Source organism: Podarcis bocagei (genome assembly GCF_964188305.1).
Source record: "Podarcis bocagei genome assembly, chromosome: 3".
Taxonomy (NCBI): Eukaryota; Metazoa; Chordata; class Lepidosauria; order Squamata; family Lacertidae; genus Podarcis; species Podarcis bocagei.
In genome coordinates, this window is record NC_138127.1 from 110440948 (window position 1) to 110468315 (window position 27368).

Consider the following 27368-nt stretch of genomic DNA (forward strand, 5'->3'; position numbering starts at 1 on the left):
TAGGACAAATCTGATGCGCTGAATCCAAAAATCACATTGGTTTTGCTCAATCAGGTCAAGTTTTTGAGCTATGGTCGCATGTCTTTTTTTACGTTTTTGTTCACATGTACGCTTGTGTGGAGCATTTTAGAAGAAGTTGGTGGGGGTAAATGTCATGTCGAATAATTGTTTTGATTGGAAATGATTATTTTAATGACAAGAAGTATTCAGGTCCGATAGTTCTGGGTGATTATGTCGAAAAGGGGTCAGTTTGAAGTCATAAAACCTCAAAATCTTCTATAAATTGGTGCGGCAAAGCATAAAGTTGGGGGATCAAAACTAAGTTAATCCTGATCTTCAATCAGCATGTCGTCCTGTAGCTCATTGTGATGAAATTCCAGTGCCTATCTTCGGAGAACTTCCTGACATTAGTGACGAAGATGCCTCCAGTGTTGAAGGACATGAAGAAGAAGAAGTGGTTCTTGAAGATGATGCTCCACATCCATTTTCCCAAAAGGAGTTGAATGATCTAGTTCACGACCTCAGCTTGTCAAAGGACTCTGCCGAACTGTTGGCATCCAGATTGAAGGAAAAAAACCTCCTCTCTGACAGTGCTCGCATCAGCTTCTTCCGCAAGAGGCATCAAGAGTACCTCCGTTTTTTCTCGGAAGAGAAGGACTTGGTGTACTGTGCAGATATTGCACAGCTTCTGCTCAAGCTTGGAGTGCCACAGTACGAACCCAAAGATTGGAGACTGTTCATTGACAGCAGCAAGCGATCACTGAAATGTGTTCTGCTGCACAACGGCAACCAGTTTGCCTCTAGACCCCTGGCTCACTCGAGTACACTGAAGGAGAACTATGAAGCGGTGAAGTATGTGCTGGAGAAAATTGGTTATGATCAGCATAAGTGGTTTATTTGTGTTGACCTGAAGATGGTGAACTTTTTGTTGGGACAACAGTCTGGCTTCACCAAGTACCCATGTTTTCTGTGCATGTGGGATAGTAGGGACCGTGCTCAGCATTACACGAAGAAGGACTGGCCTGTGCGGGAGGAATTGGTGCCTTGCAGAGAAAGGAACGTCATCAACGACCCTCTGGTGGACAGAGACAGAATACTCTTCCCACCGCTGCACATCAAGCTCGGCTTAATCAAGCAGTTCACCAAGGCTCTGGACAAGGATGGTGACTGCTTCACTTACTTGTGCCAGGCTTTTCCAGGATTGACCATGGAGAAGTTGAAAGCTGGCATCTTTGACGGTCCTCAGATCCGTCAGCTCATCAGAGATCCAGAGTTTGGAAACTCAATGAACGAAGTGGAACTGGAAGCGTGGAAGGCATTTGTTCTGGTAGTGAAGAACTTTCTTGGCAACAATAAGGCCAAAAACTACGCAGAACTTGTCAACAACATGCTGACTGCTTTCAGAAACCTGGGCTGCAACATGAGTGTCAAGATGCACTACCTATTTTCACATATGGACCGGTTTCCTGAGAACCTGGGTTCAATGAGTGACGAGCAGGGGGAGAAATTCCATCAGGACATGAAAGAGATGGAGACCAGGTATCAGGGTCGCTGGGACGCAGTCATGATGGCTGACTACTGTTGGACTCTAAAGAGAGACCTCCCTGCCGCTGAGCATTCCAGGAGTTCCAAGAAACAGAAGTTCAAGCCCTGAAGTTTGAAAAATGGTGAAGCAACATGTAATTTACATGTACTTACCTTTATCAATGCCCACCATTCAGTTTACAGTAAACCTGACCTGATGGAGAGAAACGGATGCCATTTCCTGATTCAGCAGTGCAAAAATACCCTAAATCATTTGTAGAAATCCAGACAACATTCAAAAAGTAAAAAATTGTTGCCCAGTGTTATTCATGGACCTTAAGGTCCTCTGTGGGGCAGACCAGGAAAGGCGGTCCCATAGATACGAGGGCCCTAAGCCACCAACAGGAGGGTTTGGGGATTGTTTGTCCCTCTGCTCACCTGATATTCTTCCAGGTCCTTTTTCTTCATGGAGTGACTTAAACACTGACCCATTCTCTTGCCCGGAATGTCAACCCCAGGGAGAAGAATGGAGTGAGGGACCCAGTAACCATGGGTGACAGAATGCGTACCATGGATCCAGGCCTGCTTCTGTCATAAGTGCCAATCGACTCTTCCCACAAAATGGGCGTAAGGACACCCTTTTGCCTTCAGAGCTGGAGGCTTGTGGGATCTCTCCGCTGCTTTCATTGTAATGATCTGCATACTTTCATAAAATGTGTGTGTGTGTTTAATTTTTTAAAAATGATTAACAGCTATGTTCTTAGCTGTTTCTGTTTTAGGTGTAAGAACTTTGTGTCTTTGATGAAGGAAAAAGGTAGGATTATTAATATTATTATCATCAGTGGGGGGTTTTTCAGGGGGTACTCAAAGGTACGCAGTATTGGCACCTCTTTTGTTTTGTTGTTAATAAGTGTGACACGTACTATAACAACTTCATGGTGAGTACTGGCACCTATTTTCCTAGAAAAAAAGCAATTATTATTATTATTATTATTATTATTATTATTATTATTATTATTATTTACTTTATTATTATTATCTACCAGACTTGATTATTGTAACTCGCTCTACGTGGGACTGCCCTTGAGACTGACCCAGAAACTCCAGCAGTTGCAGAATGCCGCGGCGAGACTCCTTATGGGGTCCTCGCCGCGGGATCACATTCATCCAGTGCTTTACCAACTGCACTGGCTCCCGGTGGAGTACAGGATCAGGTTTAAGGTGCTGGTTTTGACCTTTAAAGTCCTATGCGGCCTAGGACCCTCGTACCTACAGGACCGCCTCTCCTGGTATGCCCTGCGGAGGACCTTAAGGCCCACAAATAACAACATTTTGGAGGGCTCAAGTCGCAAGGTGGTTAAATTGGTCTCAACTAGGGCCAGGGCCTTTTCAGTACTGGCCCCGACTTGATGGTACGCTCTGTCCCAAGAGACCAGGGCCCTGCGGGACTTGACATCTTTCCACAGGGCCTGTAAGACAGAGCTGTTCCGCCTGGCCTTTGGCCAAGGCATAGTCTGACCCCCTCACTTTGTAATCCTCATAGAACTCTAGCCAAATGGTTGCCATTAATTGGACTCTGAATTGATTTTAGAATGTATTTCAATTAATTGATTGTGATTTTATGTAAATTGTGTTACTTTTACTGTTGTTAGCCGCTCTGAACCCGGCTTTGGCTGGGGAGGGTGGGATATAAATAAATTTTTATTATTATTATTATTATTATTATTATTATTATTATTATTATTACTACTACTATAACTCTGAGGGGCAATTGGAAAAGGGTGTGGTTGCTCCATGGGGGGCAAGTTAGCGTAAAGAGGGGGGAGGAAAAGGCAACTATGCCCATCCTGGTTTCTCTCATTTTCTCAATCTTAAATTCTCCACATTCCCACATCAGTCTGTGATTGATTGATTGATTGATTGATTGATTGATTGACTGATTGATTTCAAAAATCGAGTGTCCTGATCTGGGCACCACAGTTTAAAGAAGATATGGACAAGCTGGAAGGTGTGCAGATGAGGACAGCCAAGATGATTCAAGGTCTGGAAACCAAGCCTGATGAGGAATGGTTGAAGGAGCTGGGTATGTTTAGCCTGGAAAACAGGAAAAGAGGTATGAGAGCCACCTTCAAATATCCAAAGGGCTTTTGCATGGAAGATGGAGCAAGCTTGTTTTCTGCTGCCCCGGACAGTAGGATTTGAACCTTGGCTTCCGGTTACAAGGCAGGAGATTCTGACTAAACATCAGGAATACCTTTCTGATGGCAAGAGCTGTATGACCATGGAACGGACAACCTCAGACTCTTTCATTGGAGGTGTTTAAGCAGCAGTTTAGAGGCGTGAAGACAGCTCCATGATTGGTCAAGCTCTCTCACGAGAATAATGATTAATGGCCTACTAACTGGAATGTGTTAGTTTCAGTAGTACGAGTTTCAGTTCAGGTGTAGGAGTTGTGAGTTGTGTATGAGAGAGCTAGTTAAAGATGTGTGTTCTGTTCTGTTCTTGTAAATAGTCCACTGTATATAGTCCACTGTATAAAAAGCAGAGACATCCCCTTGCCAACAAAGGTCCGTATAGTTAAAGCTCTGGTTTTCTCAGTAGAAGATGAGAGCTGGACCATAAAGAAGGCTGATCGCCGAAGAATTGATGTTTTTGAATTCTGGTGCTGGAGGAGACTCCTGAGAGTCCCATGGACTGCAAGAAGATCAAACCGATCCATTCTGAAGGAAATCAGCTCTGAGTGCTCACTGGAAGGACAGATCCTGGAGCTGAGGCTCCAAGACTTTGGCCACCTCAGGAGAAGAGAAGACTCCCTGGAAAAGACCCTGATGCTGGGAAAGATGGAGGGCACAAGGAGAAGGGGACGACAGAGGACGAGATGGTGGGACAGTGTTCTCAAAGCTACCAGCATGAGTTTGACCAAACTGTGGGAGGCAGTGGAAGACAGGAGTGCCTGGCGTGCTCTGGTCCAAGGGGTGACGAAGAGTCAGACACGACTAAATGACTAAGCAAACTACAAGTTCCTGGTTCCTGCTTCATCCATTCTGTCTGCAGCCAAGTTGCCAATTGGTTTCGTGAACTCTGCATTTACTCTGCTAGGTATGGCTAAGGTCCTGCAACTAGTCAGAAAGTTGCGAAACACCAATAGGTTATGCCAATACATGTGACTCTTAATCTCAGGGTTGCGAGTTCAAGCGCCGCATTGGACAAAAGATTCCTGCATTGCATTGGGTCAGACTCGATGGCCCTCCCAACTCTACAGTTCTATGAAACTGTAGAGGGTATTGCTTAGCCATCATGGCATTTCTCTAATCCTCTTTCAAACCCATCTGGGTTGGTGCCCGTCGTGCCCATGGGGATCCCAAAATCAAGACACAGAAGGAACCACGGTCCTTTGCTCCTTGTCCTTGCAGTGTCTACAAAATCTTAGCTTGACACCGAAAATGCGCCATGAGGTTTTGTACGCAGCATCTGCCTCTTATGCCGAGGGGACGAAGGGGCAGACTAGAGGAGCCTGTTCCCCAGAGCCACACCACACTTTAAATTCAATGCCTTGCAGAATATTCGCTACTCTTGGAAGCCTGGCGTCAGCCAATTTCACAAGCGTGCGTTTGATCCAAAGGCATGAAAAACCGGCTCGAAAAGGGCTTAATGATGAAACTAACGGCAATGCCCCCTGCTGGGTGCACGTCCTTGCTTTTAAGTGAAGTTTCATCCATTGTTTGGTAGCAGAAGCCGTGGATGGAAGTCGGTTCCTGGGGGGGCTGGGGATGGGGAGAGAATTTGGATTGACAGAAGGAAGCTTGCTGTGCAGAGAAAATCTAGGACCACAGTTCCAAGTTTTTCCATCAGTAAAACATACACAAACAAACGTAATGTTACACACCTCCCCAATTTCCAAGTGGTGAGAGGATCCAGGGATTCCTGTGCCTACCCAGGGTTCTGTTTACATTATTTTTATTATATTTTTATTATTTTATTTATTATTATTATTATTATTATTATTATTATTATTATTTTATTATTTTTATTATTTTTATTATTTTTATTATTTTTATTATTTTTATTATTTTTATTATTTTTATTAATACCCCGGCCAGAGCAAAATAATAACTTTGAGAAGATCCATCTAAAACGCAACTGTACCCAAAGGCAATACTGTTGAACTAAGACATTGCTGCGGGATTTTTGTCTCGCTCAGCTTACCATATTACCAAAATCTGCCCTGCTTCCAACTTTTCCTTTGCATCCACAGCCTTAGCTGCAGAGGGTTTATCACCCAATTTGGAGATCTGCGAAACTGAAAAGCTTGCATATTTCTACACCAACCCAGGTTGGCACCTTGTTCCCCCAATATCTCCATGTAGGAAGAAAACTGAGAGTAAAGCAGACTAATTCCCCAAGGCGCTTGCAAACTGTCACACATGCCTTGCCAAATGGCTTTGCCTTGCAAAAGGGGCTCCTCCTTTTTAAAAACAAAAACAAAACACGAACCCACCAAACTCTCCTCCTGCCTCTCTGTGTTTGTGTTGTTGTTGTTTAGTCGTTTAGTCGTGTCCGACTCTTCGTGACCCCCTGGACCAGAGCATGCCAGGCACGCCTGTCTTCCACTGCCTCCCGCAGTTTGGTCAGACTCATGCTGGCAGCTTCAAGAACACTGTCCCACCATCTCGTCCTCTGTCATCCCCTTCTCCTTGCGCCCTCCATCTTTCCCAGCATCAGGGTCTTTTCCAGGGAGTCTTCTCTTCTCATGAGGTGGCCAAAGTCTTGGAGCCTCAGCTTCAGGATCTGTCCTTCCAGTGAGCACTCAGGGCTGATTTCCTTCAGAATGGAGAGGTTTGATCTTCTTGCAGTCCATGGGACTCTCAAGAGTCTCCTCCAGCACCAGAATTCAAAAGCATCCATTCTTTGGCGATCAGCCTTCTTTATGGTCCAGCTCTCACTTCCATACATCACTACCGGGAAAACCATAGCTTTAACTATACGGACCTTTGTTGGCAAGGTGATGTCTCTGCTTTTTAAGATGCTGTCTAGGTTTGCCATCGCCTTTCTCCCAAGGAGCAGGCATCTTTTAATTTCGTGACTGCTGTCACCATCTGCAGTGATCATGGAGCCCAAGAAAGTAAAATCTCTCACTGCCTCCATTTCTTCCCCTTCTATTTGCCAGGAGGTGATGGGCCCAGTGGCCATGATCTTCATTTTTTTGATGTTGAGCTTCAGACCATATTTTGCGCTCTCCTCTTTCACCCTCATTAAAAGGTTCTTTAATTCCTCTTCACTTTCTGCCATCAAGGTTGTATCATCTGCATATCTGGGGTTGTTGATATTTCTTCCGGCGATCTTAATTCCGGCTTGGGATTCATCCAGCCCAGCCTTTCGCATGATGAATTCTGCATATAAGTTAAATAAGCAGGGAGACAATATACAGCCTTGTCGTACTCCTTTCCCAATTTTGAACCAACCAGTTGTTCCATATCCAGTTCTAACTGTAGCTTCTTGTCCCACATAGAGATTTCTCAGGAGACAGATGAGGTGATCAGGCACTCTCATTTCTTTAAGAACTTGCCATAGTTTGCTGTGGTCGACACAGTCAAAGCCTTTTGCATAGTCAATGAAGCAGATGTCTTTCTGGAACTCTCTAGCTTTCTCCATAATCCAGCGCATGTTTGCAATTTGGTCTCTGGTTCCTCTGCCTCTTCTAAATCCAGCTTGCACTTCTGGGAGTTCTCAGTCCACATACTGCTTAAGCCTGCCTTGTAGAATTTTAAGCATAACCTTGCTAGCGTGTGAAATGACTGCAATTGTGCGGTAGTTGGAGCATTCTTTGACACTGCCCTTCTTGGGGCTTGGGATGTAGACTGATCTTCTCTGTGTTTGTAGGGGAACAGAAAGATCTTCAGTCCCTTTTTTAAAAACCAGGCCTGGTCCGAGTGGTCTTTTGAGGCCTGTCGCTTTCCAGCTGAGTAGACATATGGTCTTCATAGATAATTCAAAGTTTAACCACATTAGAGTGTCTAAAAATAAACTCTCCTGGAAGTGTGGGCCTTTGCCGTCATCCTCAGAGAGGACCACGTGGTCGTGGCAGCCATGCCAGCTGGAAGATTCAAGGCGGGCGCTCCCGTTCGGACTTTTGCTTGCCCGCAGGATGGTTTGTTAAACGAATGAAGAACTAGTTGACCTTGGAGGCAGATTGCCGCATCTTGAAAGGCCCCGATTTGCTCAGGGAGTGTTCTTAGAAGCACAGAGTGATAGTATGGCAAGGGACCCCGGGGGTCATCCAGTCCAACCCCCCTGCAGCGCGGGAATAGAACCGTAACTGCTGCCCCCCTTCCTGAAGATGAGGAGGTCTGGCTCTGGTCACTGCTGGAATGAGTTATTTTCTGGAAGTCGTTTGGACACGGCCTTGGGTTCCATGATGGAAGAAAGAGGAGACAAATGGATGGGAAAGAAAGAAAAAGAAAGAAAGAAAGAAAGAAAGAAAGAAAGAAAGAAAGAAGAGATGGATTACAGCGAGCTTGTTGTTGTTGTTTAGTTGTTGAGTCGTGTCCGCCTCTTCGTGACCCCCTGGACCAGAGCACGCCAGGCACTCCTGTCTACCACCACCTCCCGCAGTTTGGTCAAACTCATTATGCAAAGTGAGATGACCCCCGACTCAGGCTGAAAATTTGGAGGTACAGTCATACCTCGGGTTGAAGTTGCTTCAGATTGAGTGCTTTCAGGTTGCGCTCGGCGGCGACCCAGAAATAACGGAGCACATTACTTCCGGGTTTCGCCGCTCGCGCATGCGCAGACGCTCAAAATGACGTCACGAGCATGCGCGGAAGCGGCAAATAGCAACCTGCGCATGCGCAGATGCGCAGTCATGGGTTGTGTTCGCTTCAGGATGTGAACGGGGCTCTGGAACGGATCCCGTTCGCATCCTGAGGTACCACTGTACCATTAAGAATGAAGCATTAATTCATGATTCTCTGTTGTTTAATCCCTGTCGGCAGGGCAGCCTTGGGATTCTCAGGCGCAAGAATATCTTGTGCCACCTCTGCATTTACACCTCTATGTGCTGCTCACCAAAACCCATGGATTCCTCCGCCTTATTTTGCATGCATGCAATGGATGCTGCTCCTGTCAGGTGAGAGAGCCCCCCTCCTGGATCTTGCCACCCTCGCTCAGGATACTGCAGAGGTTCCACCACCGGAGGCTGCGCTTGCAACTTGGCTGCCTCGGTAATTGAATTAAGCTTCTTAATAAAGCTACTTGCTATTTCCCTAATTCCTCTCCAGACACTCTAATGCTATTACCCCAAACAGAGCGCCATTTAAACTGCTTAGTTTTGATTGCTTTGCAAGCGAAGCCTGCAGGGTGAAGGCGCCACACACCCAGTCTGAAATGCAGGAGGACCACGGAGGCACAGAACTGGAGGGTGGGAAGGGGTCGGTCATCTAGTCCGACCCCCTGCAATCTCAGGGATCTCAACTGAAGCATCCAAGACAGATGGCCACCCAAACTCTGCTTAAAAACCTCCAAGGAAGGAGAGTCCAACACCTTCTGAGGGTGTCCACTCCCCTGTCAGAAAGTTCTTCCTGATGTTTACATGGAATCTCCTGTCTTGTAACTTGAAGCCATGGGTTCAGGTCTTGCCCCCCAGAGCAGGAGAAAACAAGCTTGCACCTGGGTGACACCTGGCTTGAGAGCAGTACATGTGAAAAGGATCTAGGAGTCTTGGTTGACCACAAACTTGACATGAGCCAACAGTGTGACGCGGCAGCTAAAAAAGCCAATGCAATTCTGGGCTGCATCAATAGGAGTATAGCATCTAGATCAAGGGAAGTAATAGTGCCACTGTATTCTGCTCTGGTCAGATCTCACCTGGAGTACTGTGTCCAGTTCTGGGCACCACAGTTCAAGAAGGACACTGACAAACTGGAACGTGTCCAGAGGAGGGCAACCAAAATGGTCCAAGGCCTGGAAACGATGCCTTATGAGGAACGGCTAAGGGAGCTGGGCATGTTTAGCCTGGAGAAGAGGAGGTTAAGGGGTGATATGATAGCCATGTTCAAATATATAAAAGGATGTCACATAGAGGAGGGAGAAAGGTTGTTTTCTGCTGCTCCAGAGAAGCGGAGACGGAGCAATGGATCCAAACTACAAGAAAGAAGATTCCACCTAAACATTAGGAAGAACTTCCTGACAGTAAGAGCTGTTCGACAGTGGAATTTGCTGCCAAGGAGTGTGGTGGAGTCTCCTACTTTGGAGGTCTTTAAGCAGAGGCTTGACAACCATATGTCAGGAGTGCTCTGATGGTGTTTCCTGCTTGGCAGGGGGTTGGACTCGATGGCCCTGGTGGTCTCTTCCAACTCTATGATTCTATGATTCTATGATTCTTCCATGGGACGGCCTTTGAGATATTCAAAGGTGGCTACCATAACTCCTCCCATTTTTCTCTTCTCCAGGCTAAACATCCCCAACTGCCTCAATTGTCTGGGGGAGCCGAGTGCCTCTGTAAACAGCCAAGTTCTTTGCAGGGCACGGCATGGGTCTTCTTTGGCGATCACTCATAGCCGAGGAAGATGGTCTTCCATGAACACAGTCTTAACAGTGAGTCCGTAAGTGACTGTGGAGGCCAATTCTGGATCCACATGTCCTTCCACAGTGGGGACATTGGTTTCCATGTGTGATGGCCTGGGATTGCAAGCAGGGAGCCAGAGCAGGTCAGCCGCTCAGGCGGGAAAGCAGGACAGGGTTCAGGCAGGAACTAGCAACCAACAATGTTGCTCCCGCAACTTGGGACTGGGGCTGGCCAGCTTTTATCTGCCCTGAGGCATAGGGCAGCCCCGATCCTCTGGTGACTCACCTCTCCTGGCCTGGAGGCGAGCCCTCCTCCTGCGGGAACTTAGTTCCCTCCGCCTCTCTGCCCTGAGCCTCTGCAGCTCAGGAGAGGCTGGAGGGTTCCTGGACCCAGAGGCAACCTCCGCTTCCTCTGACGGGGCTGAGAGTGGAGCACCTGCAGGCAATGGGTCCTCCATCACCTCAGGAGCCAGAGCAGACTCAGCTGGTGCCTGCACCTGAGGACCCAGCACAGGTGAGGACCCTTCAGGCTCAGGCCCCCAGCCCCGGCTCAGGTGGTTCTGGAGGCAGGGTATCCTGTGCAGGCTGGGATCCCTCAGGTTCAGCATGAGAATCCAAATCCCAGGCAGTCAAAGCAAGTGATGGTCTGGCTCAGGGATGGAGAACCTGTGGCCGTCCAGATTTTGCTGGACTCGAACTCCCATCAGCAGCAACGATTTCTCTGCAAGGTCAAAGGAGAATGGAAAAGCCTCCCCATTGTCTTTTCCTTCACAAATCCTGTCTTAAGGGTATGTCTGTGTTTGAATAGGGTGTGAGCCTGTGACCTGACTCAGAAACTAAGTATTTGTCACTACAAAAGACTGGCCAGGCTACCCAGGCAATCCAATCTAGTAAGCAGGGTATCCAATCAAGTAACCTGCCAGACAAGAGATAAATAACGACAGGAGAAAAACAACATTCAAATTTCTGTTTTAGACCACCTTTTCTGTGATGTATGTATGATGTTTCTGGGGGTGGTCTTGATCTACAGGGTGGCAATTTCAAAAGTCTATAGTCTGCACACCATTGTTCTGGGTTCCTTCTCCCTCCTGCGTGTGAGGGGAGCACCCTGTTGCAACAGATCAATAAAGATCAGGCTTACTAGCTGCTTCGCTTCTCAATATTCTCTGGTTGGCCTCTGTTATTTTCTCCTACCAATAGGGAACCTACGTGAGGACTCTATATGGGCTCTTGGATACCCCATAAGGGGAAAAGGGCAGGTTTTGTTTACAAGAGTTTCCAAACTTTTTTGTTGTTTTTTTTTTAATAAATTTTTATTGGTTTTACAACATTTTTAAGAAAAACAAACAAACACAAAACAAAACAAACATACAAAATAGTTTCAAAGATATTTTCATAAACCTCTTTTCTTGGACTTCCCCATACCCCCCCTCTCTGCATCCCAGTGTCCATATTTGAACTAGCAACTCCCAATTGTTACTTTCTAATCTCTGTCGTCTTAGTCCTCCTTTATTGTCTAACCTTGTATCCCTGTACCCTGTTACTTCTAGCAACCACAACATTTTAACATTCATTCAGTTTATAGTAGTCCTTAAGATAGCTTTTAAATTTTTTCCATTCTTCTTCCACCATCTCTTTGCGTTGGTCACGGATTCTGCCTGTCATCTCAGCCAATGTCATATAGTCCATCACTTTCATCTGCCATTCTTCCAGAGTAGGTAAATCTTGTGTCTTCCAATACTTTGCGATGAGTATTCTTGCTGCTGTTGTGGCATACATAAAGAAATTTCTATCTTTCTTTGTCACCAATTGGCCGACAATGCCCAAGAGAAAGGCCTCTGGTTTTTTAGAAAATGTACATTTAAGTACCTTTTTCATTTCATTATAGATCATTTCCCAGAAGGCCTTTATCTTCGGGCATGTCCACCAAAGGTGATAGAAAGTACCTTCAGTCTCTTTACACTTCCAACATTTATTATCGGGCAAATGGTAGATTTTTGCCAGTTTGACTGGGGTCATGTACCACCTGTATACCATTTTCATAATGTTTTCCTTTAAGGCATTACATGCCGTAAATTTGATACCGGTGTTCCATAACCATTCCCAGTCATCTGACATAATGTTGTGTCCAACATCCTGCGCCCACTTAATCATAGCAGATTTAACTGTTTCATCCTGTGTGTTCCATTTCAACAGCAAGTTATACATTCTAGATAAATTCTTAGTATTGGGTTCTAGCAATTCGGTCTCTAGTTTTGATTTCTCCACTTGGAAACCGATTTTCCTATCCTGTTTAAAAAATTCCATTATTTGGCGGTATTGAAACCAATTTTCTACTTTGTGCTTCAATTTCTCCTGACTTTGTAGTTTAAACTTGTCTCCATCCTGTTCTAAGATTTCCCAATACTTCGGCCATCCGACCTCCATATTGAGTTTCTTCACTGCTTTAGCCTCCACTGGTGACACCCATCTAGGGGTTTTATTTTCCAATAGGTCTTTGTATCTTATCCAAACATTAAATAATGCTTTTCTAACAATGTGATTTTTAAAAGTACTGTTAACTTTGTCATACCAAAGATATGCATGCCAACCAAAAGCATTATTGAAACCTTCCAGATCCAAGATGTCCGTGTTCTCGAGGAGCATCCATTCTTTCAGCCAGCAAAAAGCTGCTGCCTCATAGTACAATTTTAGGTCCGGCAGGGCAAAACCCCCTCTTTCTTTAGCGTCAGTCAGTATTTTGAATTTAATTCGGGGCTTTTTGCCCTGCCAAACAAATTTCGAAATGTCTTTGTGCCACCTCTTAAAACATTCCATCTTGTCAAGAATCTGCAAGGTCTGAAACAAAAATAACATTCTAGGCAATACATTCATTTTAATTACTGCAATTCGGCCTAACATTGACAGTTTCAGATTTGACCATATTTCTAAATCTTTTTTAATCTCTGACCAACATTTTTCATAATTGTCCTTATACAAATTGACATTCTTAGGTGTTAAATAAACCCCTAGGTATTTGACTTTCTTGACCACTGTCAAACCTGTTTCCTCCTGAAATTTCTCCTTTTCCATATCTGTTAGGTTTTTCCCTAAGACTTTAGTTTTTTGCTTATTCAACTTAAATCCAGCCACCTGGCCAAATTGTTGAATTATTTCTAAAACCCTTTTCGTACTAGTGTTTGGCTCTTGCAAAGTCAATACTAGGTCATCTGCATACGCTCTTAACTTGTAATGTTTAGTTCCGACCTGCACACCTTTGACCTGCTGGTCATTTCTTATCATATTCAGCAACACCTCCAGAACCGAAATGAAAAGTAATGGGGAAATTGGGCACCCCTGCCGTGTTCCTTTTTCTATCTTAAGTTCCTCAGTCACAACATTATTTACAATCAGCTTAGCTTTTTGTTCAGAATATATTGCAGCCATACCATTCTCAAAACCCTGGCCTACCCCCATCCCATGAAGATTCTTCCTCATAAAACTCCAAGAGATGTTATCAAAGGCTTTCTCCGCGTCCACAAAGATCAATACTGCTTTAGTGTTTATATTCACCTCCAGCTTTTCCAAAATGTCTATTACATTCCTTACATTGTCTGCTAGGTGTCTTTTAGGGAGAAAGCCTGCTTGGTCTTTATGAATCTTCTCCATCAAAACTCTTTTAAATCTTTTTGCCAAAATGTCTGCAAAAATTTTGTAATCCACATTAAGGAGTGATATTGGGCGGTAGTTCTTGAGTTGGGTCTTTTCAGTCTCTGACTTTGGTATGAGTGAAATATATGCCTCTTTCCACGATTCAGGTGCCCTTTTTCCCTCAAGAATCTCATTACAAACTTCTCTTAGTGGTTGAATCAGCCATTCCTTCAGCGATTTGTAGTATCTAGAAGTCAGTCCATCTGGTCCCGGAGATTTGCCCAGTTGCATATTCTGAATGGCAGCCTCTATCTCTTGTTCTGAGATTCTCTGGTTCAAGTCCATCTTACTTTGCTGAGAGATGTTTTGTAATCCATATCTTCCAAGGAATTTGTCTATATCTTCTTCATTTTGCGGGCCTTGGGTGTAGAGTTTTTTGAAATAACTTAAAAAGCAATTTCTAATTTCATTGGGTTTAGATATGTTCTTTCCATCCACCTCTAGGCTTGTAACTGTATTTAGTTTCTGCCTTTTCTTCAATTGCCATGCCAAAAGTTTACCACATTTATTTGCTGATTCAAAAGTCTTTTGTTTCATTTGCTTTATCTTCCATTCAATCTCTTGGTTCATCAATTCCATATATTGAGTTTGATATAACTTGATCTCTCTTAAAATGTCCTGAGACTTTGGTTTTGTTCTTAGTTTCCTCTCTCCTTCCTTTATCATTTCCAAGATCTTCTCTTTTTTCTCATTTTGTTTTTTCCTCTTTATTGAATTTTGTTGGATCAAAAATCCTCTCATAACGGCTTTACTTGCGTCCCAGATCACTCTTTTCTCCACGTCGGTCCTCAAATTTATTTCAAAATAGTCTTTTAGGGTCTTTTGGGCCTTCGTGAGAATCTCCTTATCTCGAAAGAGGGTGTCATTCATTCTCCATCTAAATTGACCAGTTATTGTAAGTTTCATCTCCATCTTCACGGCGTTATGGTCGGAGCAGGTTTTTGGGCAGATTTCCACTTTCTTAATCTTTGGAGCCAGTCCACTAGTAACCCAGATTTGGTCAATTCTGGTCCAGGTCATCATTGCTTGGGAGAAGAAGGTTCCCTCTCTCTCCAGAGGGTTCCTTGTTCTCCAAATGTCTATCAAGTCCATGTTTTCTGTCATTTCGAAAAAAGTCTTAGGGAGTCTCCCTTCTTTAGTGACTGTTAGTCTTTGTGCCTTGTCCATATTAGTGGAGACCACGCCATTCATGTCTCCCATGATTATCATGTTGTAATCCAGATAGTCCGTCAAAGTTTCATGAAGTCTCTTAAAGAAGTCAGATTTGCCTTCATTTGGTGCATAAATTCCAACAACTAAAAGTTTTTCTCCTTGTACTTGTATCTCCACAGCCAGATATCTCCCTTGTTCATCTTTGAATGTCATTTTTGGAGCCCATTTCTAGAGTTTCCAAACTTTTTTGGGCCACTTTCACAGTGCCCCCTACCCTATGCTATAAAAAGCATATTTGGAATTACAGTTTACACAACCCACTAAGAATCATAGAATTTTAGAGCTGGAACGGAGCCCCAGGGTCATCTACTCCAACCTCCTGCAGGAATTATTTATGTATTTATTACATTTTTAGAGCACCTTTATCTTCCATGGAGCTCCAGGTGGCTTCCATGGCTCTCCTCCTCCCCATTCCATCCCCACAACAACCTTGTGAGGTGGGTTAGGCTGAGAGATGGCAACTGGCCCGACGTCACCCAGTAAGTTTCATGGCCAAGTGGGGATTCGAACCTTGATCTCCCAAGTCAGAGCCAGTGTGGTGTAGTGGTTAAGAGTGATAGACTCGTAATCTGGGGAACCGGGTTCGCTTCCCCGCTCCTCCACATGCAGCTGCTGGGTGACCTTGGGCCAGTCACACTTCTCTGAAGTCTCTCAGCCCCACTCACCTCACAGAGTGTTTGTTGTGGGGCAGGAAGGGAAAGGAGAACGTTAGCCGCTTTGAGACTCCTTCGGGTAGTGATAAAGCGGGATATCAAATCCAAACTCTTCTTCTTCTTCAAGTCATCGTCCAGCACTCTAACCTTTAGGCCAAACAATAACGCAACAAAAGTCAAAGCAGTGGTGATTAATTGGGCATTTATTCAAAATCAAAATATTTGGTTTAATTATGTGATCAAAGCCAATGTCTGGAGGTCATTTACACCTCCAGCTCCCCCTCCAGTGCTTGAGGCACACCTGATAATGGAGCAATTTGTCTCCAAGGCTTCTTCTTACTAGCAAGAGATGATCTCGAGGACCTTCTGAAATGTAAATGAAAGGGGAAGCAAAGGAATATTAGTAGTCATCTGTCTGGACCCGTCAAGCAAAAAGCGTAATAATAGTCTCGCAGAGTTTTGTAAAGGCCAGTGGCTAATAAACAGGAACTGTACCCTAGACACACTGAGAATGGAGCATTGGAGCATTTGTGAACATATTGTTAAAAAGCATAGGCTCCAACAGTGATCTCACTTTCGAAACCTGTCCATTGGGAGAACTGCCTGTTTATTCCTCCTCTCTGCTTCCTGTTTCTTCACTTGCCATGGGATCCATAAAAGGCCCTCTCTTCTTCTTCCTAGGGAGAGGGGAGAAATTAGTTCACTTTGCACTTCCTGAACACAAGCACAGCTTCCTTCCAAATCCACGCTTGGGCGAATTTTAAAATGAGGTTTTTCGACCCCAAAGTGTACATCAGAATGCTTTATCAGTGACCGCAGTGTACAAAAATGCATTGCAGAAGAGGAGAATGGGAGGTGAGGAGATGGTCATCTTCCAATATCTCAATAATAATAATAATTTATTATTTATACCCTGCCCATTTGGCTGGGCTTCCCCAGCCACTCTGGGCAGCTTCCAACAAAGATTAAAAATACAAAGATTAAAAATAAAAAATAAAATGTCACACATTAAAAACTTCCCTGAACAGGGCTGCCTTCAGATGTCTTCTAAATGTCAGGTAGTTGTTTATCTCTTTCACATCTGGTGGGAGGGCGTTCCACAGGGCTGGCACCACCACCAAGAAGGCCCTCTGCCTGGTTCCCTATAACTTGGCTTCTCGCAGCGAGGGAACTGCCAGAAGGCCCTCGGCGCTGGACCTCAGCGTCTGGGCAGAATGATGGGGGTGGAGACGCTCCTTCAGATATACTGGACTGAGGCCGTTTAGGCTGTTTCTCAAGGGCTGTTACATGGAAGATGATCTGGTTTTCTGCTGCTCTGGAGGGCAGGACTCGAACCTATGGCTTCAAGTTACAAGGAAGGAGATTCCAACTAAACAACAGAAAGAACTTTCTAGTGAAGAGGCGCAGTTCGACAGTGGAACAAACCCCCTTGGCAGGTTGTGGATTCTCCCTCTTTAAAAAAATTTGGATGGCCATCTGTTTTGGGTGCTTTAGCTAAGATCCCTGCATTACAGGGGGTTGAACTAGATTACCTCTGGGGGTCCCTTCCAACTGTACAATTCTAAGATTCTATTATTCTTAGAAGTGAAGTGAAGGCGGTGACGGTCCTGTGTGAGTGTTTGGAGGCGGTTGGAGGATGGGTGGCGGCAAACAGATTGAGATTGAATCCTGACAAGACAGAAGTACTGTTTTTGGGGACAGTAGGCGGGCAGGTGTGGAGGATTCCCTGGTCCTGAATGGGGTAACTGTGCCCCTGAAGGACCAGGTGCGCAGCCTGGGAGTCATTCTGGACTCACAGCTGTCCATGGAGGCACAGGTTAAATCCATGTCCAGGGCAGCTGTTTGCCAGCTCCATCTGGTACGTAGGCTGAGACTCTATCTGCCCGCAGACTGTCTGGTCAGAGTGGTGCATGCTCTGGTTATCTCCCACTTGGACTACTGCCATGCGCTCTGTGTGGGGCTACCTTTGAAGGTGACCCGGAAACTACAACTAATCCAGAATGCGGCAGCCAGACTGGTGACTGGGAGTGGCCGCCGAGACCATATAACACCGGTCTTGAAAGACCTACATTGGCTCCCAGTACGTTTCCGAGCACAATTCAAAGTGTTGGTGCTGACCTTTAAAGCCCTCAACGGCCTCGGTCCTGTATACCTGAAGGAGCATCTCCACCCCCATCGTTCCGCCCGGACACTGAGGTCCAGCTCCGAGGGCCTCCTGGTGGTTCCCTCACTGCGAGAAGCCAAGTTACAGGGAACCAGGCAGAGGGCCTTTTCGGTAGTGGCGCCCTCCCTGTGGAACGCCCTCCCACCAGATGTCAAAGAGAACAACAACTACCAGACTTTTAGAAGACATCTGAAGGCAGCCCTGTTTAGGGAAGCTTTTAATGTTTGATGTATCACAGTATTTTAATATTCTTTTGGAAGCCGCCCAGAGTGGCTGGGGAAACCCAGCCAGATGGGCGGGGTATAAATAATAAATTATTGTTATTATTATTATTATTATTATTATTATTATTATTATTATTATTATTATTATTATTCCGTCTGGATCTGCGACCAGCCCAGTCTCTGTTCAAGACCCAGAGTGATCAATCAGACCTCTGTTCTTAGATCTTAGAATCTCTAGAATGGGAAGTAATCCTGAGGGTCATCTAGTCCAACCCCTTGCAGTGCTGGGTCCTTTCCAACTCTACAATTCGATGATTCTGTGATTGTACTTGCAAAATTCACACGTGATCCCTTTCTTGCAAAAGTGCATATACAGTTGTTGGAAATGTAAAGAAATAGAAGGTACCTTTTTTCATATGTGGTGGACGTGTCCCAAGGTGAAAGACTTCTGGGGAAAGATTTATAATGAGTTGGAAAAAATGTCGAAACATACATTTATTAAGAAACCAGAAGCCTTTCCACTTGGAATGCTAAGACTGGAATTGCCCCAAAAAGATGTCAGACTGTTTTTGTATGCCACTACAGCAGCAAGACTTTTATTAGATAAAAATTGAAAATCGCAAGAAATACCAACAATAGAAGAATGGCAGATGAAGATGTTGGACTTTTTGGAGCTGCCCGACCTGACTGGAAGAATCCGTGACCAGAAAGAAGAGGAGATACAAGAGGATTGGCAGAAATTTAAAGAATATTTAGCTAAATATTGTGATATAAGATAAATAGAAAATTCTTGGAAGTAATAAATAGGCTTAGGGATAGAATAAAAATACGTGGTGGTAAATATTAAGGAGTAGAATACTAATAAAGGTGAAGAGGTTAGTTAATGAAAGGAATCAACACAATTAGAAATATGAATTTGGAGAACTGTTGATAGGTGATAGAATGAAATTCAGTCAGAGGGGATTCAAGGAAGTCAGTTATCAATGTAATGAGAATTAGGTATTTGAAGAAATAATTTTTCTTTGTGTTTAATTTTATTGTAGTGTAGTGTGTTTTTCTTTGTTGTGTGTTTTGTTATGTCATTTTGTGATAAATGTTGAAAATCAATAAAAAAAATTGGGGGGAAAGTGCATATACAAGTCATACCTTGCCTTACAAATGTTGTGGGTTGTGTGTTTTCGGGTTGCAGACTGCAGAAGTACTGGGAAGGGTTACTTCCAGGTTTCAGTGCTCGCGCATGCGCAGAGGCACAAAATGACATCACGCGCATGCGCAGAAGCACCAAATTGCATCATGCGCATGCACAGACGCGGCGCTTCAGGCTGCGAACGCTGCCGGTTGCAAACGAGCCTCCCGCATGGATCATGTTCACAACCCAAGGTATGACTGTATCAGGAGAAATGTGCGCAGAAATGTTTGTGAATTTTCATGAACTTTTTCAGGAGGGTGGTTGCAAACAGATGTGGAAATGGGGTGAACTGAATTATACAATGGGGGAAATGAGAGATGGGGAGAAACTGAAATTGACAGATACCCCCATTCTCAACCCATCCATCTAGACCAGGGGTCTGCAACCCACGGCTCCGGAGCCGCATGTGGCTCTTTTACACCTTTGCCGCGGCTCCGGGGCGGATACTAGCGAGGGGAGGAGGCGCATTGTGCGCCCCGACACTCCCCACTGTGGCGGGCGCTGTACTGGCTGTGACGTCGCATGGGGGCGATGCATGCGTTAGTCACGCACCGTCCTGACGTCACCTTCCCGCCCACCTGCTACATTGTAAGGGGCATGTACGCTGGTCACTGCATTGAAAGGGGGCATGTACGCTGGTCACTGTTTTGAAGGGGAGTGAACAACACACACACACACACAAAAGGTAACTTGTTAATTTAACGTTTATTTCTATGAGGAGGAGTAATTCTGAGGGGTCAAACAAAGAAATAATTTTAAAAAGTGACAAAAAAGTTATTTTTATAATGACAAGTTTTGCGGCTCCCAGTTTTTTTTCCCTTCGGAAACGGGTCCAAGTGGCTCTTTTTGTCTTAAAGGTTGCAGACCCCTGATCTAGACCCACGGGGCTTAGCACTGCTCCATTTGCCAAAAAATAAAATAAAATAATGTTTTCCCCCTCACAGACAATAGGGAACTGTCCAGCAAATGCAGCTGCTGAAGAAGCAGAGGTTGGCACATCTGCTGCTGATTCTTGCTGGTTTCCTCCTAGCAATGTGATTCTCTAGAGCAGGAGTAGGCAACCTAAGGCCTGGGGGCCAGATGCGGCCCAATCGCCTTCTCGATCGACCCAGCAGATGGTCCGGGAATCAGCGTGTTTTTACACATGTAGAATGTGTCCTTTTATTTAAAATGCCTCTCTGGGTGATTTGTGGGGCATAGGAATTTGTTCATTTTTTTCTTCAAAACATAAGCGGTTGGCTCCTTACCTCTCTTGCCCTGACCTTCCCACTGTGATCCACACGACGGTCACCTCCAGGCTTGATTATTGTAACTCACTCCGTGTGGGGCTGCCCTTGAGGCTGACCCAGAAACTCCAGCGGGTGCAGATGCTGCGGCGAGACTCCTTACGCGGTCCTCGCTGCGAGATCACATTCACCCGGTGCTATACCAGCTGCACTGGCTCCCGGTGGAGTACAGGATCAGGTTAAGGGTGCTGGTTTTAACCTTTAAAGCCCTATACGGAGGACCTTACGGTCTTCAAATAAAAACATCTTGAAGATCCCGGGCCACAGGGAAGTTAGGCTGGCCTCAACCAGAGCCAGCGATTTTCAGTCCTGGCCCCGATCTGGTGGAACGCTCTGTCACAAGAGACTAGGGCCCTGCGGGACTTGACATCTTGCCACAGGGCCTGCAAGACAGAGCTGTTCCGCCAGGCCTTTGGCCAAGGCACAGCCTGACCCTCTCCTTCGGTAATCCTCACGGAACTCTAGCCCAATGGTTGCCATGAATTTGATTTTGAATCGATTTTAGAATGTATTTTAATTAAATGACTGTGATTTTATGTAAACTGTGCTATTTTTACTGTTGTTAGCCACTCTGAGCCTGGCTTCGGCTGGGGAGGGTCGGATATAAATAAAAATTATTTTACTTTCTTGGGCTCCATGATCACTGCAGATGGTGACAGTACAGGTACTGTGAAGGTAAACGTAAAGCGACTCCTGACCACTAGGTCCAGTAGCGGACAACTCTGGGGTTGCGGCGCTCATCTCACTTTACTGGCCAAGGGAGCCGGCGTACAGCTTCCGGGTCATGTGGCCAGCATGACTAAGCCGCTTCTGGCAAACCAGGGCAGCGCACAGAAATGCCATTTACCTTCCCGCCAGAGCGGTACCTATTTATCTACTTGCACTTTGACGTGCTTTCGAACTGCTAGGTTGGCAGGAGCAGGGACTGAGCAACGGGAGCTCACCCTGTCGCGGGGATTCAAACCTCCGACCTTCTGATCAGCAAGCCCTAGGCTCTGTGGTTTAACCCACAGCGCCACCCGCGTCCCAATGAGGAGGTGATAGCCATCTTCAAAAATCACAAGGGCTGTCCCGTGGAAGATGGAGCAAGCTTGTTTTCTCCTGTTCCAGAGGGTAATAATAATAATAATTTATTATTTGTACCCTGCCCATCTGGCTGGGTTTCCCCAGCCACTCTGGGCGGCTTCCATAGAAACCAAAAAACACTAAAATATCATACATTAAAAACTTCCCTGAACAGGGCTGCCTTAAGATGTCTTCTGAATGTCAGGTAGTTGTTTATCATTTTGACATCTGATGGGAGGGCGTTCCACAGGGCAGGCGCCACTACCGAGAAGGCCCTCTGCCTGGTTCCCTGTAGCTTTGCTTCTCGCAATGAGGGAACGGCCAGAAGGCCCTCGGCGCTGGACCTCAGCGTCCGGGCAGAATGATGGGGGTGGAGACGTAGTACCTGAACTACCTGGATTCATGTGACAAGAGATTCCGACTAAAGTTTTCTGATGGTGAGAGCTCTTCTAAAGTGCTGCGCTTGTCACCAGCTCCCAAGCCAGCCCTCCGCTGACCTCCCAAGATCTCTGTTTCTCCTGATTCAGCGAGAGCCTCTCTGACGCAGATGGCACTCTGACGTGGCACAACCGGCAGCAGCTTCTCCCTGAGCCCCAGAAACACAAATCTCCTTGAACTGAGAAAGACATCCAGGCCTGGAAGCCAGCTCAGAAGTTTGCTGAAAACAGCTAGTGACCCGAAGCATGGCGAGTTGAACAGAGCGTTAAAATAGAAGAGGCTGCCACGTAGACCGACTGCTAATTGGGCTCAAGGAAAAGGTTTCGGGGGGGGGAATGTGCCCACATTTTCCTGGGCAGTTTGAGAATGTGGGGGGAAGGGGAGAGGCTGCTGCCCCCCAGGAAGGATCTGGGTCACAGCTGTGAGGAATCTGACCCCTGAGCAAAGTGCATCTCTGATTCGGATGCTGCTGGTGCAGCCATCACTCTTTGCAAATTGCAGGCGCCCAGGACAGAAACATGAGTGTGAACTTGTGGGATGTGAAACACACAAGCAGTCAAGTACAACATCCCTAGAGCGGACATAAAAGGGGGTGAACTTCCTGTTTCTCCTAGGCTGAGACAGACTTCCTCTGCATGTGACTAGAGATGGGTGTGACCTCACCTGCCCAGGTAATGAAAGAGCAGAACTGGTCAGCCATCTCTCTCTCTCTGACTATATTCGTTGAAGCAACATCTGCTTAGCCTAACATGCTCTATAGCCAAGAGAGGACAAAGGGACTGTCTCCTTACGGGATAGTTTCCAAGTGTATACAGTGGTACCGCGGGTTACAGATGCTCCAGGTTACAGACTCCACTAACCCAGAAATAGTACCTTGGGTTAAGAACTTTGCTTCAGGAAGAGAACAGAAATCATGCGGCGGCAGTGTGGCAGCAGCGGAAGGCCCCATTAGCTAAAGTGGTACCTCAGGTTAAGAACAGTTTCAGGTTAAGAACGGACCTCCAGAACAATTTAAGTTCGTAACCCGAGGTACCACTGTATTATTTTTCTAAGCTAAGTCTGCCTTCTGGGATCTGATTGTGAACAGAATGTGAGTGAGTAAACTCTTTTTATACTTTTATAGAAGACTGTGTCGTGTCTATCTTTTTCTGAGGGACTAAATGGGGAATTGCCAACGAAACGTATTTTAGAGGCTTTAGCGAGCCTGAGCAAACGCATCCGCTGTGCAAGTTTAAAAAGGGGAATGTTACTCTGCTAAATTGTAGAACTTGATAACACAAGTTGGAAAGGATGTAATCAAACAATATATCCTCTCCTGTATCCCTGAACATTCCCACGGAACCAGCATTGAAAGGGCACCAGGTGAAAGCTAGATAAAGGTCTGGAATCTGCTCCCAATGCCAGAATTCCCTCATGGAACTGTTAAGTATAGTAATTGTAATTGTAAATGCTTGCATTACCATGTGTTCAAATTTGATTGAATTCTAAGCAGTTCTCTAGTAGTTCTCATGTAACGTTGGTCACACAGGAGCTATCTAGTGAAGGAGAGACTCTATTTTATGTGAAGCAAGATGACTGTGTATTAGAATCCACTGTGAACACTGCTAAGTTGAATGGAGTGTTGCAGTGCTTCTTCTCGGCTTGAAAGAAGGAGAGCAAAGCCACAGGAGAAGGCGAAAGTGGAAATCTCTCCTAGGAGCTGCAAGGCATAGCCTATGTAACTGAGATACGGGAGATTGCTGAGCTCTGAGAAGAGAGGAAAATACACTTGTTTGGAAGCTGGAAGAAGGGACTGTAGGCCCATGCTTGGACAACCATGTGACTGTAAATATTACATTTCAATTCATCTGTAACTAAGTTTCTGCAAGGTTTTGAAGGTTGGACATTGGTTTAATTTCCAAAGAAGAGTATCAGTCAGATATATAGATATGATCATAGAATCATAGAGTTGGAAGAGACCACAAGGGCCACCGAGTCCAACCCCCTGCCAAGCAGGAAACACCATCAGAGCACTCCTGACATATGGTTGTCAAGCCTCTGCTTAAAGACCTCCAAAGTAGGAGACTCCACCACACTCCTTGGCAGCAAATTCCACTGTCAAACAGCTCTTACTGTCAATAAGTTCTTCCTAATGTTTAGGTGGAATCTTCTTTCTTGTAGTTTGGATCCATTGCTCCGTGTCCGCTTCTCTGGAGCAGCAGAAAACAACCTTTCTCCCTCCTCTATGTGACATCCTTTTTTATATTTGAACATGGCTATCATATCACCCCTTAACCTCCTCTTCTCCAGGCTAAACATGCCCAGCTCCCTTAGCCGTTCCTCATAAGGCATCGTTTCCAGGCCTTTGACCATTTTGGTTGCCCTCCTCTGGACACGTTCCAGTTTGTCAGTGTCCTTCTTGAACTGTGGTGCCCAGAACTGGACACAGTACTCCAGGTGAGGTCTGACCAGAGCAGAATACAGTGGCACTATTACTTCCCTTGATCTAGATGCTATACTATTGATGCAGCCCAGAATTGCATTGGCTTTTTTAGCTGCCGCGTCACACTGTTGGCTCATGTCAAGTTTGTGGTCAACCAAGACTCCTAGATCCTTTTCACATGTACTGCTCTCAAGCCAGGTGTCCCCCATCTTGTATTTGTGCCTCTCATTTTTTTTGCCCAAGTGCAATACTTTACATTTCTCCCTGTTAAAATTCATCTTGTTTGCTTTTGCCCAGTTGTCTAATTTGGCAAGGTCGTTTTGAAGTGTGATCCTGTCCTCTGGGATGTTAGCCACCCCTCCCAGTTTGGTGTCATCTGCAAATTTGATCAGGATGCCCTTGAGTCCATCATCCAAGTCGTTGATAAAGATGTTGAATAAGACCGGGCCCAAGACAGAACCCTGTGGCACCCCACTAGTCACTCTTCTCCATTTGAGCTTCTTAGCTGCGATATCGCTGCTCTTACTTCAACAGGAACAAAGGAGGTAAGAGTGAAATACAGAGTTCCCCTGAGCATGTGTAGAACACGGGGTGTTCAGTTATTTAATTTAGGATACTGGGGAATCAGCAGACATTTATTCCATGCCAAAGCTGTACAAAACCAAGAGAAGCTTCAGGACAGAGAATAGAAAGTTCATCTTCACAAAGCACATATTTAAACTATGGAACTCAGTGGCAGAAATGGCATTTTCTGGGTGTGCTTTGTACATGGTGTATCTTCAAGGGGCTTCCAGCCTGCCTTGAGTCCCTGGGAAAGGCCAGGGCTGTAAAGAGAAGCTCCTTCTCTCTCCCACAGACACACCCCTTCAAGCATCATATTGGCCTCTTGGTGGTCAATTCCTGGCTCCTCCAGAATCCCACTCCAGCCCTCCAAACTTGGGTGGCTCTTTCTGGCTTGCTGCAGAGCAACAGAACAGCCTGAAACCGCATGCCTCGTTCCGTGGGAAAAGTCCACCGGGAAGAAGCAAGAACAGACCCTTCTCATTAGCAGATCTTCATGTCTGACAAAAGGAAAAACAAACAGTTTCCAAACTCATCGGGGATGCCTCGGAGCCGTGGCAGAAGCGGGGCCCAGAGGTTACTTTCTGGCTTTGTGGCAACTCGGAAGGCCGGCAGGCTCCTTGTTCCATTCTCAGGACCCCGCTGCCCCCCTACCGCCTCCGCAACCCACCTCTCAGCCCCTCAGGACGCCCTCTGTTCCAGGCACATTCCTGGCAAGCAGCTGTTCCCAGTTTCTCTGTCAAGGGACTAGGAGAAGTTATGACCCCACCACCCCAGCTGTGGAACACGTTCCAAAACAAGCACCGTACCCATTGGTGGTAACGCACGCCCAGTTTCAGGCCTCTGGGAAGGCTATCGTCAGATGCAGTTGACGCTCTGAATGAATGGTTCCCAAAGCAGGCAGTCTTCTTCTTCTTCTTCCTCCTCCTCCTCCTCCTCCTCCTCCTCCTCTTCTTCTTCTTCTTCTTCTTCTTCTTCTTCTTCTTCTTCTTCTTCCTCCTCCTCCTCCTCCTCCTCCTCCTCCTCTTTTTCTGTGATCACTCGTAGCCAAGCAAGATTGTCTTCCATCAACACGGTTTTAACAATGAGTCTGTAAGGGACTGTGGAGGCCAATTCTGGACCCATGCGTCCTTCCACAGTGGGGACATTGGTTTCTGGGTGGGAGTTCATTAGGTGTGGATTTGCGAAGTGTGTCTTCCTCTTAGCACGCAAAGGTGTCATGGGCTTTGAAGATGCTCAAACTCAGGACGGAAAAGAGAAATGTGCCAAGATGAAGGCACACTTGGTAAATCCACACCGTGATCAACTCCCACCCGGAAACCTATGTCCCTACTGTGGAAGGACGTGTGGATCCAGAATTGGCCCCCACAATCACTTACGGACTCATTGTTAAAATAATAATAATAATAATTTATTATTTATACCCTGCCCATCTGGCTGGGCTTCCCCAGCCACTCTGGGCAGCTTCCAACAAAATATTAAAATACCGTAATGCATCAAACATTAAAAGCTTCCCTGAACAGGGCTGCCTTCAGATGTCTTCTAAATGTCAGGTAGTTGTTTATCTCTTCGACATCTGTTCGGAGGGTGTTCCACAGGGTGGGTGCCACCACTGAGAAGGCCCTCTGCCTGGTTCCCTGTAACTTGGCTTCTCGCAGGGAAGGAACCGCCAGAAGGCCCTTGGAGCTGGACCTCAGTGTCCGGGCAGAACGATGGGGGTGGAGACGCTCCTTCAGGTATACTGGACTGAGGCACTGAGGCCGTTTAGGGCTTTCAAGGTCAGCACCAACACTTTGAATTGTGCTCGGAAACGTACATAAACAGTGTTTATGGAAGACGATCTTCCTCGGCTGCAAGGGATCACCAAAGAAGAAGAAGTGTGTCAAACAGGTTTCCCCAGGGAGGTGCTAAGAAGCAAGATGGCAGCAGAGGACACTAGAGATAAGGAGAGCCAGAAGGAGCAGGACAATGACCCATCCAGCTGCAGCATCTTGTTCTCACTGTGGTCAACCAGATACATGGGAAGAACCCACAAGCAGGATCCGAGCATAATAGCCCTCTCCTGTTCTGTAGCTTCCAGCAACTGGGATTCAGAAGCATCGCTCCAAGCGTATAGGCAGGGCAGAGCCATCCTGAAAGAAGAGCCATTACAAGAAGGAAGATTCCACCTAAACATGAGGAAGAACTTCCTGACAGTAAGAGCTGTTCGACAGTGGAATTTGCTGCCAAGGAGTGTGGTGGAGTCTCCTCCTTTGGAGGTCTTTAAGCAGAGGCTTGACAACCATATGTCAGGAGTGCTCTGATGGTGTTTCCTGCTTGGCAGGGGGTTGGACTCAATGGCCCTTGTAGTCTCTTCCAACTCTATGATTCTATGATTC

General features: G+C 45.9%; 1 protein-coding gene and 1 long non-coding RNA gene across 2 annotated transcripts in view; one reads left to right on the forward strand and one right to left on the reverse strand.

Moving 5' to 3' along the window:
* The window catches only part of CIB4 (calcium and integrin binding family member 4), a 38285-nt gene extending 36235 nt beyond the window's left edge, over positions 1 to 2050 (reverse strand). Inside the window, exon 1 of the mRNA XM_081188866.1 lies at positions 1963 to 2050. Coding sequence (XP_081044992.1) covers positions 1963 to 2016 — 54 coding nt within the window. The 5' untranslated portion in view covers positions 2017 to 2050. The remainder of the gene's footprint in view (positions 1 to 1962) is intronic.
* Positions 2051 to 2138: 88 nt separating this feature from the next.
* LOC308584277 lies at positions 2139 to 19585 on the forward strand. The gene is made up of 3 exons (XR_014006733.1): positions 2139 to 2338; positions 8517 to 8744; positions 19219 to 19585. It is a non-coding gene; the product is annotated as an uncharacterized lncRNA (long non-coding RNA).
* The last annotated feature ends 7783 nt before the right edge of the window (positions 19586 to 27368 follow it).